The 20,437-nt window shown below is 33.8% G+C and overlaps 2 protein-coding genes across 2 annotated transcripts; both read right to left on the bottom strand.

The window, feature by feature from the left end:
* Positions 1-132: 132 nt before the first annotated feature.
* On the bottom strand, positions 133-2,203 carry LOC116113592 (cyclin-D3-1). Its single transcript, XM_031399742.1, has 4 exons — positions 1,461-2,203; positions 1,171-1,372; positions 885-1,015; positions 133-721 (listed from the first exon to the last, which is right to left on the bottom strand). The coding sequence occupies exons 1-4, from the start codon at positions 1,986-1,988 to the stop codon at positions 416-418; spliced, it is 1,167 nt and encodes a 388-aa protein (XP_031255602.1). The 5' UTR covers positions 1,989-2,203; the 3' UTR covers positions 133-415.
* A 10,405-nt stretch (positions 2,204-12,608) lies between these two features.
* Positions 12,609-19,798, bottom strand: LOC116113113. Its single transcript, XM_031399263.1, has 4 exons — positions 19,736-19,798; positions 14,019-14,151; positions 13,246-13,807; positions 12,609-13,128 (listed from the first exon to the last, which is right to left on the bottom strand). The coding sequence occupies exons 1-4, from the start codon at positions 19,796-19,798 to the stop codon at positions 12,609-12,611; spliced, it is 1,278 nt and encodes a 425-aa protein (XP_031255123.1).
* Positions 19,799-20,437: the final 639 nt, after the last annotated feature.

Below are 20,437 nucleotides of genomic sequence, written 5' to 3'. Positions count from 1 at the left end.
TTCCAATTTAATAATTCTGATTACGATTTTAACATTTAATTATTCTGATTTGTCACATTCTTCCTCTGAGAGTTTAGACTAATGAGAAGCCAACAGAAGATATTGTTCATCTTAATCTTAACTTATTATAAATAAAACAAAAATGTTTTGGTGTTTTTTTAATATAATTTTTATAAATTAATATGTCCACATAAAGTATGCTAGATGGAAAAAGATAGCAGCCTACTACTACTACTGCTGCATACATTCTTCAATGCCGGTCTTTCTCTTGTCCCTTTTATCTTCTTGTAAAATGCCATCTATCTCCATCTCTACAGGTCTCTTCTTGCATAGGCATTATTGGAATTGAAGAGATGGAAGACAATTTATGACTGGCACCAGAAAAAACAAAAGAGACAGAGAGAGAAAGAGATTTTTAACTGGGACGACTGCCAACAATGTCCACGAACACCCTATTCAGAGATGGCATTGGCAAAGGCATCTGTTGCTCTTGGGCCCTGCTCTTCTTAAAGACCCTATTTTGATCTGGAGATGAAAGGACTTGTGACTTGTTCACTGCCCAAGACTCGTTTGAGCTTTCCCCACAACTGAACTCAGATTCAATGACACCGCTAGGGCTGCACGGGAATGGCTCACATTTGCGCTTGCGGGGATACTGATAGGCGTTGCTTTTGGGATTAGATAGCTCCAGAATAAGCTTGTAGCACTCGTTTACTTTTTCCTGTTCCATGTAGTTGAGTATTAAATATAATTAACGCCCACATTATGTGTAAATAATTGTATTAATGAATTACTATTGTTTGTTCGACTTAGATCTACAATAATTCGATCAATAATGAACCCAACAAACAACAGACTGTAATGATGGGTATTTAGATTCAAACCTTGCTTATTTTAAGAACACCCAGAAGCTGGTTTTTGTAGTCAATGGCATTCAAAAGCTCAACTTGGTCTATTACGTGCATCATTGTCGCAGTTGCCAATACAGATGGGAGATAACTGACAAATCTTGATTCTAACAAAAATAATCAAAACAAAAAACGTTACTTTATTTCATGAATCGAAAACAAACTTTATATTTTCTTGATTTACTTCTTTGTTCTTATCGAAATATCTAAGTTATTATTGTCAAAATAAGAACCTGAATGAACCGTGTTATTAAATTCTTACCAGAGACCACAATGAGGAGGAGACGCTCACATCTCCGGAGAAATTCCCAGTGGAGATTGTTCTTCAATCCAAGCCTCCTTATAATATGATCAAGAAATGAAAGTGGAGTCACAAGATGCATCTTCCATTTGAGGGCAGAGAGCACCAAGAGCTCCATTCTCTGAATGGCTTTGGCCTCGAAAACATACCTAGCTTCCTCAACCTGCATACAAAAACAAACCCGGATCGTTTTAACAGAAATGCAGTGCAATAACACCCAAGGCTAAGTTAAAGTTGTAAACTTTACATACTTGGAGGTCTAGGAGGAGAGGCACTTGAGTTTCTTCAACTTTGGCAGCCAAAGAGAGACAAGTAACAGCCAAAAGCTGGATCATCCATGGCTTATCTCTTTGGAAATGAAAGCCACAGAGGAACCTATCGAGATAGTTAATGGCAAGAACTGCGGTGAGAGTTGTGAATCCATAATGGGCATTGACCTTAAGCACCCACTCCACAGCCTCATTACGAGCTAAAGAAAGACGAGAATCCGTCTCCACGAGACTCACGTTGAAAAGCGTTTGTTGTTGTTCTTTAGAGAACAAAGAGAGAAGCTCTTCATCGTCCCAAAACAAGTCATGCTCCAACAAGAGAAGGGGAAACAAAGAAGGGTTCTGGGCATTACAATGAGTAGCATTAGTCTCACTCTCACCACTCTCTTCTTGCATTACATCTTCTATCTCTTCTTCCTGACAGTAGAGTTCATCTAGCAAGAATGAAGAAGGGTTTTGTTCGTCATCATCATCATAAGCATGGCGTTGTTGGGGATGAAGAATTGCCATCTTCTTCTGAGAAGAAGTGGTGTTGAGGTTCAAAGTTCATTATACAAAAGAAAAGCTCATTCCCCCACCCATTTCCCTCTTTCTTTCTTTCTCTAAGTTTGTGTGAAATGTACCGAGGGAATAGGTAAAAAGAGAAAGATAGGGGCTTTGAAGAAGAGAGATGAGATTCAGAATGAGATCGAGAGAAAGAGAGAAACTATTGAGTTTTTATCAGAGTGAGTTTCACGCTTGTACTTTAGTTTATATCATTATTATTTTATTTTTATAAAAATATTTAGATTTTGGGGTTTTGAAAATCTTTGTGCTTTCGGTGTGTTCCGTTGGCGGGCAGAAAAATGTATTGGCACACACACCAAGTCTGACCCCACCAAAACTACCCTCTTATAAGACATAAGTACTCTTATTTTTTTCCGGTAATATTAATTATAATTTATTTATTTTATGATTTTCTAACATAATAATAAATTTAATTGTGAATCTTTTCATAATCATCAATTTTTTTTTTCTCTTGTACCCATACCTTAACTAATTTCTTAAAACTCTAAAATTATTGGCTGAATGAGAGTTTTAATAGTTATCCATATTAAAGATCGAGATGAGAGTTAAACCCATAACCTCTTAAATAATATACCTAAAAGTCTTTATCGAATTACTCAATCACCTAGATGTAATTCATAATCATCAATTTTAATTCCTGTAAGTGAATTATTGAAAATCTAAGGCTCCGTTTGATTCATTATTTTGATAGTTTTTAGAATGATCTTTTGAAAAAAAAGTTAAATTGGGCGGATATTACGATGTAGGATTTAAAAATTAACAAAAATATCTCCTATGTTTGTTTATTTACTAAACACCATATAATAAAATATTAAAAGTTAACAAAAACATTTTTAACCCACTCATTAAATACGGATTGCCGGCCACCACCGCCGGAGGGTGGCCGGAGTGTTTTTGTAATTTTTAAAAAAAATATTTAGGAGTGTTTAGTTAAATTAACAAATTTAAAAGGTTTAAAAGAAATTGAAAAATATAGAATAATATTTTGAGAATAATGACATTTTACTGTTTAACTTTTTTAGAAATACTAATAATAGTATTCCCAAAAACGAAACAACCGAAGCCTAAATTACTAAACTCAGTCAAATTCTCTATCTTAGCTAAGAATATTTTTTTTTATAATTTAACATGTGTATATATAATTTAAGCATAGTCTATAAAAATATAAAATTGATCATTTTTTAAACATATTTATAAATTGGGAAAAAAAAATCGTATCCAACAAATTAAAACAAGTGGAATATTTATACTAGACTTTAATTATATAATAAATAAATAAATAAATTTTTAATCTTTCCATAAACTTCCATTTCAATTAATTATCTCTAAGTGATTGAGTGGTTCGATATGATCTCTTGAGTGTATTACTCAAGAAGTTTTAAGATCGAGTCTCTCATCAGTTTCATTGAAGTTTCTATTTGATCAATAGTTTCAAAATCTTTGAAAATTAATTGAGATATTCGTAAGCTGACCCAATACCCTTGACCATAAAAAAGGAAAAAAAAAAAAAAAAATCCATCTCAATTCATGTAAGTGGTTTTACTTGGTTATTGAAAATGTAAGGGTTAGTAAATAAAAATAAGAAACGATCATATTTATAAAACGTATTTATAAATTTGAAATAAATAAATAAAATGTAGTATTATACAATAGGAGTGAATTCCTGGTATCGTATTTGTATGTAAGTATGTATAATACAAAGATTAAAATATTAAAAGATAAAAAATACGTAGACAGATGCATCTCCATCTGCAAAAAGACAATCCACAAACTCCACCTCTCACAAGTCACAACAACAACGCCATCCACGCGATTTTCAACTTTTTTACCTCGCGGTCAATTTAAACGCAGCGTTTTAGATATGTATTACTGAAGAGCGTGTATTACACGCAGTATAAGTTGCAACGGGTGAAAAAAGAAGCTGACTCTTTAGTCTTTGTTTAAATTAGTTTACTTGGATCGAAAAAATCAAATAAATGATGCCGTTTTGTCTGCGGCAATGACACCCCCCGACTCATTAATAAGCCGTAGTCGTACACGCTGTCCTACCCTTTTAACCCCTCCTATTTTATTTTCCGTTTTTTCATTTAACTCCATGAACTTTCATTATATTAACAAAGACCCCTTTAAATTTCTTTTTTTTTTTTTAATTTCTTTTTTATAATCGAAAATTTTGCCTAGCAGGTGACATTTTCTTCTTGTTTAGTCAAAGTACAGTAAATCCATTGAAGCAAGCTATTTCTTGCAAATCTGCAATGGATCAGAATTCACAAGAAAAAGCAACATCTCTATTTTTATTAATTTTTTAAAATTAATATATATTTCATTTTACAGCTATTTTTAATTCCTTCTCCATCATATTCATGACAAGTGAGAGTTTGTCATATTCATGGAAGAATGGTACTAAAATTTCTTAAGCCCGTGACATTTATATCATATATAGTTGCTTTATTTTCTTGGAATTTTTCATATTTCCATTTCTATTTTTTTTTTTTTGGGATCATCAAGATTGTTCTGATAAGTTTATGCATACTTCAACTAATCTCTCATGACCTTAAAATTACCGATCGAATAAGAACCCTAATAACTACCCTTATTAATGTATGAGAGAATTTTAACTTGGGAGCTCATAGTACCTTCTTTTGATTTTTTACCATCAGATCACCTAATAATAACTTCTATTTCTATTTGGCCCACTAAAGATTTATGAAATGATTTTATATATTAAAGGAAAAACAATTGAGTCTATTTATATCGTCGGCATAACAAACTAATTGCTGTGTTTATGGGGGGAGGTAATAATAACTCAACATGAATGTTGAAACAAGTAGGCTTAGTTTCACCGTACAATTAATTCCAAGATTATTAAACTCTTGAAACAAGTACTTGCGTGGCTGAACTCAATGATTGTTTATATAATGATGAGAGCCATTAATGTTAATCAACTTTTAACTCCATCTAAACCAAAGTCTTCCACTCAATTAGTAAAATTCTTTCTCTCTTTCAACTTTTAGATTGGGGGTGGGAGAAAGTGCTTTCAGCAGAAGCACTTGTGCATGGCCTTGGCATCCACTAAATACAACAGGAATCATATACCTCACATGGACCTTTGACCTAGCTAAAGAAAAACACAGAATTATGAATTGACTCATACTTGCCTCAACTTCAACCACTCATATGGAAAAAAACAATAGAGTTTAGTCAGTTCACCTAACACCTATTTTAAATCAATTTTTATGTGTTTTTTTTTTTTCAAATGTTTCATCAACATAATTATGGTGGATGGAATATCTCAATCGGTTTGAATCAATCTCATCATAAATTGACAAACCAACTACCTAAATTTGAGAATTGAGATCAATTAACCTTCTTCCTGACAGTCTAATTAAAAAACTGCAGTTTTCTTAATACATTCGCCACATAATTATATGAATATGATTGCTAAATTCCATAAAAAGATTTTCAAGATATTTAAGCTAGGCCCTCCTAATATATACTAACTGAACTATAGGTTTCACTTTCATTTAATGCTCAATAATTTGCCCTTTAATTGGTTACAATTTTTACCACGTATGGATCTTTAATATAATATCTTTCTCCATAATCGTACTTGTGCCAACGAAGTTTGTTCTTTGCTGTCCAAGTTTTCTCTGTAACTTGAGAAAGATGATTCAATGTATTTGATAGCTAGCAAACATAATGGACACGAAGTGCCACTATTACTGAGGAATTTTAGCAAAAACTATCTTTGTTTATTGTAATCAAAGCAAGTGTATATAAAAAAATATTTTGGCTATTTGAAAGCATCAATTGTTAATAAAATCAAGGGGAAAAAGTAAAAGAAAATACACAAATGTCAGGCAGTCCTCTCCTTTGGAAATTGGAAGCTATTATATACACGTTGTTTGGTTTTTTTCTCGGCCCAGAAAAAATGATTTGTCTTACGTACATTTAAAACTATTTAGAGAAAACATGGTCCTTTTTAATATGAAAATGTGATGTCTTTCAACATTGCCAGACAAAAATGACTATGCATTAATGTGTTCTTAATCATTTCAACTACTTCGAAAAAGCAACAACTCTTATAATCAACGACAATTGCATACGATAAAATAAGAGATGATTAATTAACAAGTAACTTTTTTTTTTTTTTTTTTTTTTTTTTTTTTTTTGGTAATTAAAGTGTTCAAACTAGTTTATATTTACTTAACTAATTTTCAAGATCTATTGAATATTATACAAAACTATAGTATTAGGTAAGTCATAATATTATGTAATAGGTTGTGATAAGTGATTCCAAAGGTTAAACCCAAGAACTAAAAAAAAGAATATAAATTTATTGTGTTTAATAACAAGTATTAACGTTTGAATTCTTTCATACTACGCAACATAAGAGAATTGATTAATTTGAAGAGAACAAAAAATATTTGTAGAGATACATTAAGATAATCATATATCCAAGTTTGAATACACCAATTAAAGCAATGACCTATGAATCAGAGGTGTGTCTTTCCTTGGATAGAAGAGGACGATAATAGTTTCCTGCACGAGGAAGAGCAGAAAAAATTAATTTAAGAAGTGAAATGATTTAATATTAATTATAAACAAAGACAAGTTGTATATATATACTACCACCAGGAGGATATGCTCCACCAGGGGCAGCGGGGTAGCCACCTGGGGCAGGCGGGTAACCAGCTGGGGCAGGTGGGTAGCCACCATAGCCCTCTACAATAGGTTGAGGCGGAGCTCCATAGCCGCCTGGTGCAGGTGCAGGGTATCCATAGCCCCCTGGGGCTGCTGTTCCTGGTGGGGGTGCTTGTACCGAATTATTTACTGTTGATGCTTGATTTTGACACCAACTATTCGCACGTGAGAAATGCTGAGTGAGTTCAGAAGTCACATGTGATTATAGAAGTATGTAGTTGATTGAAGGGTGAAGGACAATGTTTAAAGTGATTCGGATGCTCACTAGGCGAATCCTACATCCACTGATATTGTATTAATGGGTGAAATCAGGTCGCATCAACGAGCTGAATTACAGCTTACAGAATACAAGAGAGAGAGAGAGAGAGAGAGAATAAGGTTTTTTAGAGTGAAATTAGCCAATCCCACAAATGGGAGAGAAATCCTCTATTTATAGTGGGATAAACCAGGGTAATGATTATTAAATCTGCGAGTAGGGTAGATACCGTGCAAATCCATCTCTGCGTCCCCTTGCTCACCTGCCTGCGTGATTTCCTCGACTCATGCAAGGATTGGACACATGGATCGCTTCCAACCATTCGCCAATCTGGCGTACACCTACTACACTGGCAGGAGCATGCCACTCGCGTCATCATGCGACGTGGCCACATCTGAGCGGTTGTAGAACTTTCTCAAGTTCTGACCGCTCATGCTGGCAAAGTTCTGCGTCAGCCCTACTTTTCCAGGCATAACAAAAGTCCTATAGTTTTTAAGGTTTGAGAATCGAACCTTGAGAACTAAATAATTATGTCTCGATTTGATATGGATCAAATGACGCCCGACCGATTCAACCTGGCTGCGAGGAGGAAGAACATTCATCTCGCTAAGCCTTTGTACCAAAGGGAACACAAACTTTTCATTGAATGTAGGGTTCTTATCACCATCTAAAAAAAAAAACAAATCAAATTATTGATTTAAATCCAGATGTATAAATAAATAAGAAAAACAAAGAAGACCAAAAAAAAAAAAAAAAAGAGAAAGCTTTAAATATTACCAGAGCAGGTTTTGGTTCGGTGTTTAGCAGTGCCATACTCAATAGCAACATATGGATCTTGTTGGATTGTAATACAAAATTGACAGCAAAACAGCAGCAGCAAACCAATGAAAGAACAGTAACGAAACAGCAGAAGAACATCAGTGAAACAACAGAAAAATAGCAAGAGCACTGCAGGAAAAATAGCAGAGAGACAGCAGCAATACAGTAAAAGAACAGCAGTGAAATAGCAGAAAAATAGCAGGGAGACAGTAGCAATACAACAATAATACAGCAGTGAAACAGCAACGAGCACAGCAGCGAAATAGCAGCAAGACAGCAGCGTCAAGACGTGCAAAAGCACTGTCCTTAAGATCAGAATTTGGCCCCTGCTGGAAGAATCTTCATGGTGCAAAAAGGTTCAACAGCAGATTGACCTCCAGGATACAATGACGAATCTCCTTTTAGAGTGCACACTCTAATAGAGATTTAGAACAATATAAGAAAAGTAACAATGGTGAAGGAGAGCTGGAAAGTTAAAAAACACAGAGAAACAAAGATTTTTCAAGTGAAAAGTTGTGTTTTTCAAATGAGAAAACCACCCCCGTTTTATACTTGAAATTATGCCCGTTTCCCTTGCTGTAACCGAAGCCAATCAATTGCTTTTAAAACCATAACCGTCCATTTGAATTGCAATAACTTGGAACAATTCAATTGCCTTTAATACGTAACAGTCCAACAAAAAAGCAATATTCAATATCAATTGCACATAACAGTCCAAAAGCAATTAAAGTTTCAATTGCTTTTAACACATAACAGTCCCAAAGCAATTAAAATCACATAACAATCCAAAGCAATTAAATTGTGGTATTTTGAAATACCATAATAGCAGCTTTTATCACAATTCCCCACATATTTCAAAATAACCAATCACCACTAATTATAGAATTTAATGTTTCTGAGTTGGTGCCTTTCAGACTATGAACCAATCATTGAGTAACTAAATGTGAGTTACAAAAATTTGGTGAAAGTAAGTTTCTATGAACCAAAAATTTCTTTATGTAATTCAGAGGATTAGTTCCTCACACTAAATTCTCAATATCGTATATTGTTCTGCGGTTTAGCACTTTATGGCCCTATGCTAGCGTGGATTTCATGAGTGCTCTAGAGATGCCTACCTAAGCTCTCATAGGAATCGACCCAATTCCACACTCACATAGGTGAACCTCCATAAGGTGTGAATTGCAGTTTTTCACACCACCATTTATATTGGCTATGGATTTCATTAAGATTAATTCTACTCAACCTTATTCACTGCGATCAATATTATCTCGCCATAGGGTGGACTTTCTATATAAAATTCGATAATACTTATCAAGACAACAAGTGACTTGTTATTACCCTTATGAACCTACTTCCTGGGATCTCCAATCACATAGGTAGGGTTACCATCACTCTTGCCTTATGCTTTAGGCATAAGTCCCATCCCCCTCGACGTGTATTCCACTAACCTCCTACTTAGTGGTTTAGTCAGAGGATCGGCCAAATTTAACTCTGACTTCAGAAAATCTAGGCTCACTAACCCAGATTCTAGCAGCTACTTTATAATGGTATGTCTTATCCGGATATGTCTGCTTTTCCCATTATAAATTTTGCTCTTTGCTTTCGCTATTGCGGCCTGACAATCACAATGGATTGATACTGAAACAGGAGGGTGAGTTTCAATGGGAAGATCTGCTAAGAAATTCCTTAACCACTCAGCCTCAGAACATGCCTTTTCTAAGGCCATAAGCTCAGACTCCATGGTAGACCGAGCTATGCAAGTTTGTTTGGAAGACTTCCAAGACACAACACCTCCACCAAGTGTAAAGATATAACCACTTGTGGATTTTATTTCATCTAAATCTAATATCCAATTGACATCGAAATATGCTTCTAATAGAGGTGGTGTACTTCCAAGCATTAGCCCATAATCAATGGTGCCCTTCATATATCTAGCAACTCTGTCTAATGCTATCCAATGACTCTTATCAGGATTATGAGTATACCTACTCAATCTAGTGACAGCATAAGCAATATCAGGCCTTGTACTATTCATTAAGTACATAAGGCTACCGATGATTTGGGCATATCTATTTTGACTCACACTATATTGTGTATTTTTCTTGAGTTAAGTATTTCCATCATAAGGAGTTGAGATGGGTTTACTGTCTAAATACCCAAATTTTCTTAAGAAATTTTCAACATAGTGTTGTTGTGATAACTTAAGACCATCATTTATCTTAATGATTTTAATCCCAAGAATAACATTTGCCTCTCCCATATCTTTCATATCAAAATTTGAAGCAAGAAACCTTTTAGTCTTAATTATCACATCCATATTAGCACTAAATATTGACATGTCATCAACATAGAGACATATTATCACATAAGTGTTGTCTTCAAATGATTTACAATATACACATTTATCTGAATCATTAATTGTATAACCATTTGAGACTAACACTTAGTCAAACTTCTCATGCCATTGTTTTGGTGCTTGTTTAAGTCCATAAAGAGACTTTACCAGTTTGCACACTTTATGCTTATTACCTGGGATAACACAACCCTCTGGTTGTTTCATATAAATTTCTTTATCCAGGTCTCCATTAAGAAAAACTGTCTTTACATCCATTTGATGTTTATGTAATTTGTAAATTGCAGCTAAAGCAATTAACACTCTAATTGATGTTATTCTTGTTACAGGAGCATAAGTGTCAAAATAATCTATATCTTTCTTTTGTGTATAACCTTTGGCAACCAATCTTGCCTTGTATTTATCAATTGATCCATCGGTCTTTAATTTCTTTTTAAATATCCATTTGCACCCTATTGGTTTAGTTCTTGGAAGCAAATTAACTACTTCCCATGTATGATTACTCATAATGGACTCGATTTCATTATTTATTGCCTCTTTCCAAAGGAATGCATCTCGAGAAGTCATTGCTTCCTCATAAGTATGAGGATCATCCTCTGTAAGAAAGACATAGTAATCATCGCCAAAACTTTTGGCCCTTATATAACTTCTTACTTCTTCTTATGTCTAACTCTGAACTTTCAGAAGAATTCCGAAGAGTTTCATTTTGAGGAGAACTCTCAAAAGTTTCATTTTGAGGTAAAGCCTTTTCACAATTGATTTTCTTAGGAAAAACATTCTAAAAAAAATCTGCATTTTTAGATTCAATGATTGTGTTTGCATCATACAAACCAACCTCTTGCTTTATTACCATGAATCTATAAGCAGCACTGTTCTGAGCAAAACCTACAAACATACAATCAACAGTCCTGGGTCCTAACCTTTTCCTTTTAGGTTCAGGAATTAGGACTTTAGCAAAACACCCCCACACTTTAAAATATTTCAGGTTAGGTACATGACCTTTCCAGAGTTCATATGGTGTTTTGCCTGTTTTCTTAAAAGGAATCTTGTTTTGTATGTAACAAGCTGAAAGCATTGCTTCCCCCCACAAATTAAAAGGTGCTCCAGAACTAATCAACAAAGCATTCACCATTTCTTTTAAAGTTCTGTTTTTCCTCTCAACAACTCTATTAGACTGTGGAGAATAAGGAGGTATAGTCTCATGTATAATACCATGATCTCTACAAAAAGAATCAAAGTCATTTGACTCATATTCATCTCCTCTATCTGTTCTTAACCTTTTAATTTTCTTATTGAGTTGATTCTCAACTTCATTTTTATATGTTAAGAACATTTTAATTGCTTCATCTTTACTTCTCAATAAGTATACTCTAGTAAATCTAGAGTGATCATCAATAAAAGTTATATAAAACTTTTTTCCTCCTCTGGTCATGGTTTGTTTCAAATCTCCAAAATCACTGTGAATTAAACCCAGAAGCTCATTTTCTCGTTCTAGAACTGGTTTACAATTCTTTTTAGTGGATTTAGATTCCACACACACATCACATTTATCAATATTTGAAATATTGATATTTGATAGTAAACCAAGTTCTTTCATCTTTTTCAGATAACCATAATTCACATGACCTAATCTACCATGCCATAAATCTATNATGAATCTATAAGCAGCACTGTTCTGAGCATAACCTACAAACATACAATCAACAGTCCTGGGTCCTAACCTTTTCCTTTTAGGTTCAGGAATTAGGACTTAGCAAAACACCTCCACACTTTAAAATATTTCAGGTTAGGTACATGACCTTTCCGAAGTTCATATGGTGTTTTGCCTGTTTTCTTAAAAGGAATTCTGTTTTGTATGTAACAAGCTGAAAGCATCGCTTCCCCCCACAAATTAAAAGGTGCTCCAGAACTAATCAACATAACATTCACCATTTCTTTTAAAGTTCTGTTTTTCCTCTTAGCAACTCCATTAGACTGTGGAGAGTAAGGAGGTGTTGTCTCATGTATAATACCATGATCTCCACAAAAAGATTCAAAGTCATTTGACTTATATTCACCTCCTCTATCTGTTTTTAACCTTTTAATTTTCTTATTGAGTTGATTTTCAACTTCATTTTTATAAGTTAAGAACATTTTAATTGCTTCATCTTTACTTCTCAATAAGTATACTCTAGTAAATCTAGAGTAATAATCAATAAAAGTTATATAAAACTTTTTTCCTCATCTGGTCATGGTTTGTTTCAAATCTCCAAGATCACTGTGAATTAAACCAAGAAGCTCATTTTCTTGTTCTAGAACTGGTTTACAAGTCTTTTTAGTGGATTTAGATTCCACACACACATCACATTTATCAATATTTGAAATATTGATATTTGATAGTAAACCAAGTTCTTTCATCTTTTTCAGATAACCATAATTCACATAACCCAATCTACCATGCCATAAATCTATAAGCAGAAGAAGGTGCATTTTCATTCATAATAATATTAAGTACACTGAGTTTAAATAACTCTCCAGAACAATACCCCTTCCCAACAAAAGCCCCATTTTTGGACATTACAATTTTGTCACCCTTAAAGGAGACTTTCACTCCAGCCTTCCCCAATACATAAACAGATACAAGATTATATCGAATGTTTGGAACATGTAAGACATTACTCAGTGAGAGAGTTTTCCCAAAAGTAAGTTTGAGAAGAATTTTCCCCTTTCCCATAACAGGAGTAGAGCGAGAATCACCAAGGTAAACACATTCTTCTCCATTCCTCACTGGTATATATTCATAGAAAGAATTTCTATCTCCACAAATATGCTTTGTGGCCCCATAATCAATTATCCATTCTTTCTTTTCAGCAATCATGTTCACTTGTGAGACAACCACAGCAGCAATAACATCATCTCCCTCAGCAAGATTGGCTTTAGGAGGATTTTTGTTGTCTCTAGTTTTTCTGTATCTGCATTGGCTAGCAAAATGTCCAGTTTTCCCACACACAAAACAGTGTCCTTTCTTTTTGAAAGCGTTGGGTTTTTTGTTGTTAAACAATATCTTACTATTGTTCTTAAAACTCTACGGTTTCTTGTTCTTAGGTTGAGGATGAGCCACTTGGTTTTCAACAACATTAGCTTTGGATGTCAATTCCTTGGCCTTATCGACTTTATCTCTAAGCCTATTCGTCTCCTCAATCCTAATATGTACTATCACATCTTCTAAGCTCATTTGCTTTCGCTTATGTTTCATACTATTCTTATAATCTCTCCATGAATCTGAAAGTTTCTCAATTAAACAACCAGCCACAAAGGTTTCAGGAAGAATTATTTCTTCATTTTTCAAATCATTTATCAATAAATGATAGTCATGGACTTGCATATATACCTCTTTTTCTTCTATCATTTTAAAATCTAGAAAGTTTCCTATAGCATATTTTTGTGATCCAGCATCCTCAACAACATATTTCTTTTTCAGGATTGCCCATATCTCATGTACAGTCTTATAAGCACAATAAACATCATAAAGCTCATTTGATAATGTACTGAGAATAGTATGGCTACCTTCCTTATTTCCTTTCTTCCATGTATCAAGTTTTTTGTCAAAATTGTCCACTTCAGGTTTTGGTTCTTCTGTTGAGAGATACTCTGCAAAACTGAGCACATCCAAGGAGTCGAATACTTTTCTTGCCACCTCTTGAAATGAGCTCCGGCAAAAGGCTCAATTTTGGAGATGTTAGGAAGTGATTTGGCAGTGAGAATTGCAGCGTCCATCAGTGGAAAAATTCTGATCTTAAGATTGTTGGAATTATTGTTGGAATTTATTAATAAAATCGGTAGCAAAACAGTAGCAGCAAACCAGTGAAAGAACAGTAACGAAACAGCAGAAGAACAGTAGGAAAATTACAAGAGAACCGCAGGAAAAATAGCAGAGAGACAGCAGTAATACAACAAAAGTACAGCAGTGAAACAGCAAGAAAATTGCAAGAGAACTGTAGGAAAAATAGCAGAGAGACAGCAGCAATACAGCAAAAGAACAGCAGTGAAACAGTAGGAAAAATAGCAGCAAGAACAGTAGGGAGACAGCAGTGTCAAGGCGTGCAAAAGCATTGTCCTTAAGATCAGAATTCCGCCCCTACTGGAAGAATCCTCGTGGTGCAACAAGGCTCAACACCGAATTGACCTCCAGGAAACAATGACGAATCTTCTTTTAGAGTGCACACTCTAAAAGAGATTTAGAACAATATAAGAAAAGTAACAGTGGTGAAGGAGAGCTGGAAAGTTAAAACACACAAAGAAACAATGATTTTTCAAGTGAAAAGTTGTGTCCGTCAAATGAGAAAACCACCCCCTTTTTATACTTGAAATTCTGCCTGTTTCCCTGGCTGTAACCGAAGTCAATCAATTGATTTTAAAGCCATAACTGCCCATTTGAATTGCAATAACTTGGAACAATTCAGTTGCCTTTAATACGTAACAGTCCAACAAAAAGGCAATATTCAATATCAATTGCACATAACAGTCCAAAAGCAATTAAAGTTTCAATTGCTTTTAACACATAACAGTCCAAAAGCAATTAAAATCACATAACAGTCCAAAGCAATTATTGGTATTTTGAAATACCATAACAGTAGCTTTTATCACAGTTTATGCACACCTCAATTAGTTCTTCGACCTCAAATAAGGTCTCCAAAACAGGATAAGTCTTGCGGTCCGTGATCAACAATATTAACAACCGTTACTATGATTCAAACTTGAAACCACAAGTGAAGTAAACCCCTTAGTCTCGAGTCTTTACCACGCAGCCAACCTATTGTAAAAGAATTTCATAAATTTTATAATTTATTATTTAATTTCCCCTAGGTATCATTAAATAGCAAACTCCCCTTTATAAAATTGAATTTCCTGAAGGTATCATTATATAATTTTTTTTTTTTTTTTTAAAGTTTTGGGCAGTGCCAAATTTATTTTGGACAAATATTTATTAAATAATAGAAAGATACATTATAAAATTGAAGATTGAAACGGCCCCAACATATGTTCACTTTTCATTCTTGTTCGATTGTGAGATTAATTTTAACTACTGAAGATAAAACTGTCTATCCCCTTACAATTCGAAGAAAAAAAAAAATGAGTTCATTTGTCATTGAGTAATGCTACAGCCACTGACGGTAGTGCACCGAATTTGTGCACTGAATGACGTGACAAAATCCTGACCGTTGATTAATATTAAGTTAAAATTGATTAACGGCCAGGATTTTACCACGTCATTCGGTGCACAAATTCAGTGCACTACCGTCGGTGGCTGTATTATTTTCCTTTGTCATTTTATGGACCGCAACGGCATAGCCTATTGGCGACATAGGTAGTTGTTCCAACTTCCAAATACAATAATATTTTTCGTTAAAATAGAAAGAGTGATACTACATCAACAATTTTCTCTTACAAACTTTTTCTTATAATTAACTTACAATCGATCAGCTTACAATTAAGTAGTAAGACCCATGTGGGACCTATTGTGAACTGACTAATGAAAAAAAGTTTGTGAGAAAATGTTGTTATTGTAGTATTATTCATAAAAGGATTTTCTTACTGTTATCTAGTTTGTGAAATGATCTCAATTCTCTTATATATGTTTTTTTTAAAGCATCCACTGGTTTAAAGAATGACATCAATTCAATCTTTAAATTAATTTTAAAAATATATTAATTTCTTAATATTATCAATAAATTTTGGATGCTAAATTGATTGAATTTTGATAAATTGATAAAAAGTCATTTCCTTCAAATTTAAACAGAATAATCTAAGAGTCTTTAAAAAGTGGAGGATAGTGATACTTTTCCAAGACCAACGGATACTACCGCATTTTCATCACAAAAAGGTCACACTCATAAGGATTATGTCGTATTTTCGAAACTAACAGGTACTCACACAGAAAGATCAAATATATCAAAGTTTATTATGAAATACCCATATATAAAGTATGATACTATCAAAGTTTTTGTTCAAAGGATAAAAATTAACGTAAATTTTAAGTATTTTTTATAAATAATTATTTAGCTAAATTAATAATTTAATAAAAAATTGAAAATTAGTTGACAGAACCGTACTAATGGACAGTGATCAAAATTTATCAAACTCAACTTAAAATAACAACTAATTAACCTATACCTCAAAAATCAAAATCCACATCAAAATCTATGAATTTCATCTTCTAATTTCAACACATTTATTAAGCTCACCAAAAACCAATCGTATTACCCAAAATTAATTAAATGAAGCTCCTTCAACGTACAATTATGCAAATTACATACCTAAATTGATAAAAACAACCCAGGATAACATAGCTCATAATCTTTGATCAATTAATAAAGATAAAAGAAGAGTTTTTAAGCAAATTAACAAATAATGAGCATCATCTTAACTGGTGACCTCCAAATGAGTAGTCTTTCTTGATTAATCTAATTAAAGAAATAAGAAAGTATGAGAGAAGAGGAGAGTAACCGAGGGAGAGAAAAAACCTGAAAAAAAAATATGGGCATTTTTGAATGGTGTGTTTGTTTTATTATTTTGAATAGTATTTTTGAAAAAGTTGAGTTGGGTTATTATTAAGAAGATAGGATTTGAATTTGAAAATGTATTTGGTCAGATTATTTTTTAATCCCCTATATTTGTTAATCTAGTTAAACACCTCCTACAATGAAAATTTTAAGATTAAAAAAAAACACCCCCACCCACCCATTAAATGTCAGCGGCCGGCCACTGGCTATCAGAAATATGTGGGTTGGTGGGAGTGTTTTTGTCAAATTATAAACTTATTTTTGTTGATGGTGTTTAGTTAAATTAATAAATCTAGGGGGTTTGAAAAATAGTTGAATAGAATAAAATTTGATTTTATAATAGGGAAACCAATATGTATTTTTGAGTAGGATAGAAATATCATAGAGTAGAAATATAGGTAATTTTAGTGGTCAAAAAATTGTTAATTACCATAAAATATATACATATTTTTAATAATTTCAGAATTTTAGTAGGGTTAAGTGACTCCACTAGCTATACTCTGACTACGTCTCTAGTTGTGTTGTCAAATGTGCCGGTGATGATCTCATGGCCAATTTTTATTTAAAAAGTTATTATCAATATATTTTAATAATTAAAAAAAACTTATTTAAAAAGATCTATTTTGTTTTTATATATATATAAGTAATTTAAAAACTAAACTTTAATAAACACTTTATAACTTTAGCATAAAATTGTAATTATTTGTAACCTAGAGTCATAAATGATCAAAACAGAAGTTACAACAATCTTTAATTTAAATTAATATTAATATTAATTTAATTATGCAAGAAAACCGAGAGGAAAAAATAGGAAAGTTAAAGTTAATTTAAACCATCTCACGTGGACTCCAATCTACATTAACTAGATATGGTCTCAAATGCACTTCAAAATTCAAAATCTCGCAATCATGATTCCGTTGATTAAGGCTTTTAAGAGAGTAAAAAAAATACAATTGGTTATGAATTTGGACAAATCATGGCTAGAATATTATCTCTTTTGTTAGAGAATTGACACTTAAATGATACGAAATCTTGACCATAAAAGAGAAGTAAACACTGGTTTGAATTGAATTTTGTACTATTTCATTCATATGTCAAAATTGGTTTATATACACAGACAGAGTAACTATGTATGGAAAGTAAATAACGAAAATATTAATACAATGTAAAACCGATCCTTGATTCTAGCTTGCTGCAATCTTGGCATATCAGTTGTTAACATTTTGAATCTTCTATTACATGTGAGTTGGCATATGATGACAGTTCATTCTTCCTTGATATGCCCCCGCAAGAACGGGCTACCATCTGTCAGACCGATCTTGTTTCGTAGATAATCTGTGTGTTGCCTTGAAAGAGGTTTGGTGGGTAAGTCTGCAAGCTGGTCATTTGTATGGACATGTCGAACATTAAGAGCATTTTTTTGAACCAGGTCCCAAACAAAGTGCAAATCAATTTGTATGTGTTTAATTCTTGAATGCTGGACGGGATTAAAACTAAGATGTGTTGCACTAAGTTTGTCACACAAAAGCATTGGTGGCTTTGGAAGAGTGAACTTCATTTCAGTAAAGAGTGATAGTATCCACATAGATTATGATGCAGCTGTTGCAAGCGCTCGGTATTCAACTTTCATCGATGATCTTGCAATGGCACGTTGCTTTTTTGAACTCCATGAGATGGGATTTGAACCAAGCATAATTAAATATGCTGATGTTGAGCTTCGGTTGTCCAGATTTCCTGCCCAATCCGCATCTGAGTAGCATATAAGAGATGGGCTAATATTTTTCTAGATTGAGATGCCATGAAAAATTGTATTCTTCAAGTAATGCAACAACCATTTTGTAGCAACCCAGTGATTTGTAGTTGGAGAGTGCATGAACTATGATAGCTTGTTCACTGCAAAGCTAATGTCGGGCCTAATGAGTGAGAGATATTGCAATGCACCAATTACCCTGTGATATTATGTGGAGTCCGACAACTGCAGATCCATCATCTAACTTCAAAGGGACCGAAGTTGACAGTGGAGTGGTGACATCCTTGGCTCCATCCATGAATGTTCTGACCAGAAGGTCTCAGATGTATTTATGTTGAGGGAGAAACAACCCATTGTTGGTAGGAATCACCTCAATTCCAAGGAAGAAATTTAAAGGTCCCAAGTTTTGAGAGAGAATTTTGCCCCAAGTTTTTGTATGATGCTTGCAACAAAATTTGAGTAATTGCCAGTGATAATTAAGTCATCAACATACACCAAAAAATAGGCAATTGTTGACTCAACAACATACACAAATAAGGAAGAATCTGACTTGGTATTAACAAAACCAAATTCAAATAGGGCTTGTTTGAGAGCATAATACCAAGCACGTGGTGCTTATTTAAGACCATATATTGCTTTTCTAATGCAGCCAACATAATCAGGTTTTGATTGATTCCGAAAACCTAGAGGTTGTGTCATGTATACCTTTTCCATAAGATGACCATGAAGAAAAGCATTATTAACGTCTAATTGTCTTAGAGACCAACCTCGCATCATAGCAACAGATAAGACTGTTCGAATTGTCACTGGTTTGACTACAGGATTGAAAGTTTGAGTGTAGTATAATCCAAGTCTTTGATTAAAGCCTTTTGCCACTAATCTGGCTTTAAATTTGTCAATTGATTCATCAGCTAGTCGTTTTACCCGAAACACCCACTTACACCCAATAATATTGCATCCTATGGGAGGTGGTACCAGACGCCAAGTATCATGACGCATAAGAGCTGTGAGCTTAGATGACATAGCATCGCGTCACTTGGGATCAGTTAGGGCTTGAGTCACCCAAGTGGGTTCCAAGGATGGAGGTATAGGGTGTTTGGTGACCATGAACAATTTTTTAGGTTTGTAAATGTTGTTCATAGATCTGGTGACCATATTGTGGGTACGAGGTTCAGTATTGATGGGTACCTCAGATGCATGACTCACATTCATATTTTGAGAGGAATTTTCTGGTGGATCTAAAGGGAGTGAAGAAGGTTGACTTACCTGTGAAGGAGCCGTCGTGGGAGGCAAATCCACCAAAGAGAACGAAGGAGCAGCTGTACCCATTGCTGAGACATTTGGTGCTAGTGATTGTTCATGATGTAGTGTCGGCTGAGAAAAGGTCACAGTTTGAGGTTTGTGTTATGCAACGGAAACATAAACTCTAACGCTAGCTATTGAATATAATAATAAGTAGTAAAGCATAAATAAATAACCAAAATTAAATGCAAAAATAAAGAATACCAGGAATTAACGAGGTTCGGTATTAAAACCTATGTCCTCGGGCGCTGCAAAAGAAAACTCCACAATCTCCAAACAATATTACAAACTTTTGGGCAATACAACAAATACCCAAAACAAAGGGGAGATACAACAAAACTTGCAAACTAAAGGGTCCTTAAAGAAAGAACCCTAAACAAAAGAAGTATAATGGAATTACATCTTGGGATACAAATAACAATGATTTAGGTCCTTATATATAGGCCCCAAAAGTTTCCCACTTTTCATTCCCAAGCAATGTGGGACAAACTAACATTTTGGCCTATTACATATAAGTCCCTAAACCTTTTTCCATTATCACTTCTACCCCCATGTGATTTGCNTTTCCCCCATTTTTTTAATTCTTTTAATTAAACTATTATGATCAAACTCTTACAAATAATTTTACACAATAATATTAAACTATACTTCTAAATCATAAATATT

The sequence above is a fragment of the Pistacia vera genome, unplaced genomic scaffold (genome assembly GCF_008641045.1).
Source record: "Pistacia vera cultivar Batoury unplaced genomic scaffold, PisVer_v2 Contig121, whole genome shotgun sequence".
NCBI lineage: Eukaryota > Viridiplantae > Streptophyta > Magnoliopsida > Sapindales > Anacardiaceae > Pistacia > Pistacia vera.
This window is presented reverse-complemented; position numbering and strand designations above follow the sequence as displayed.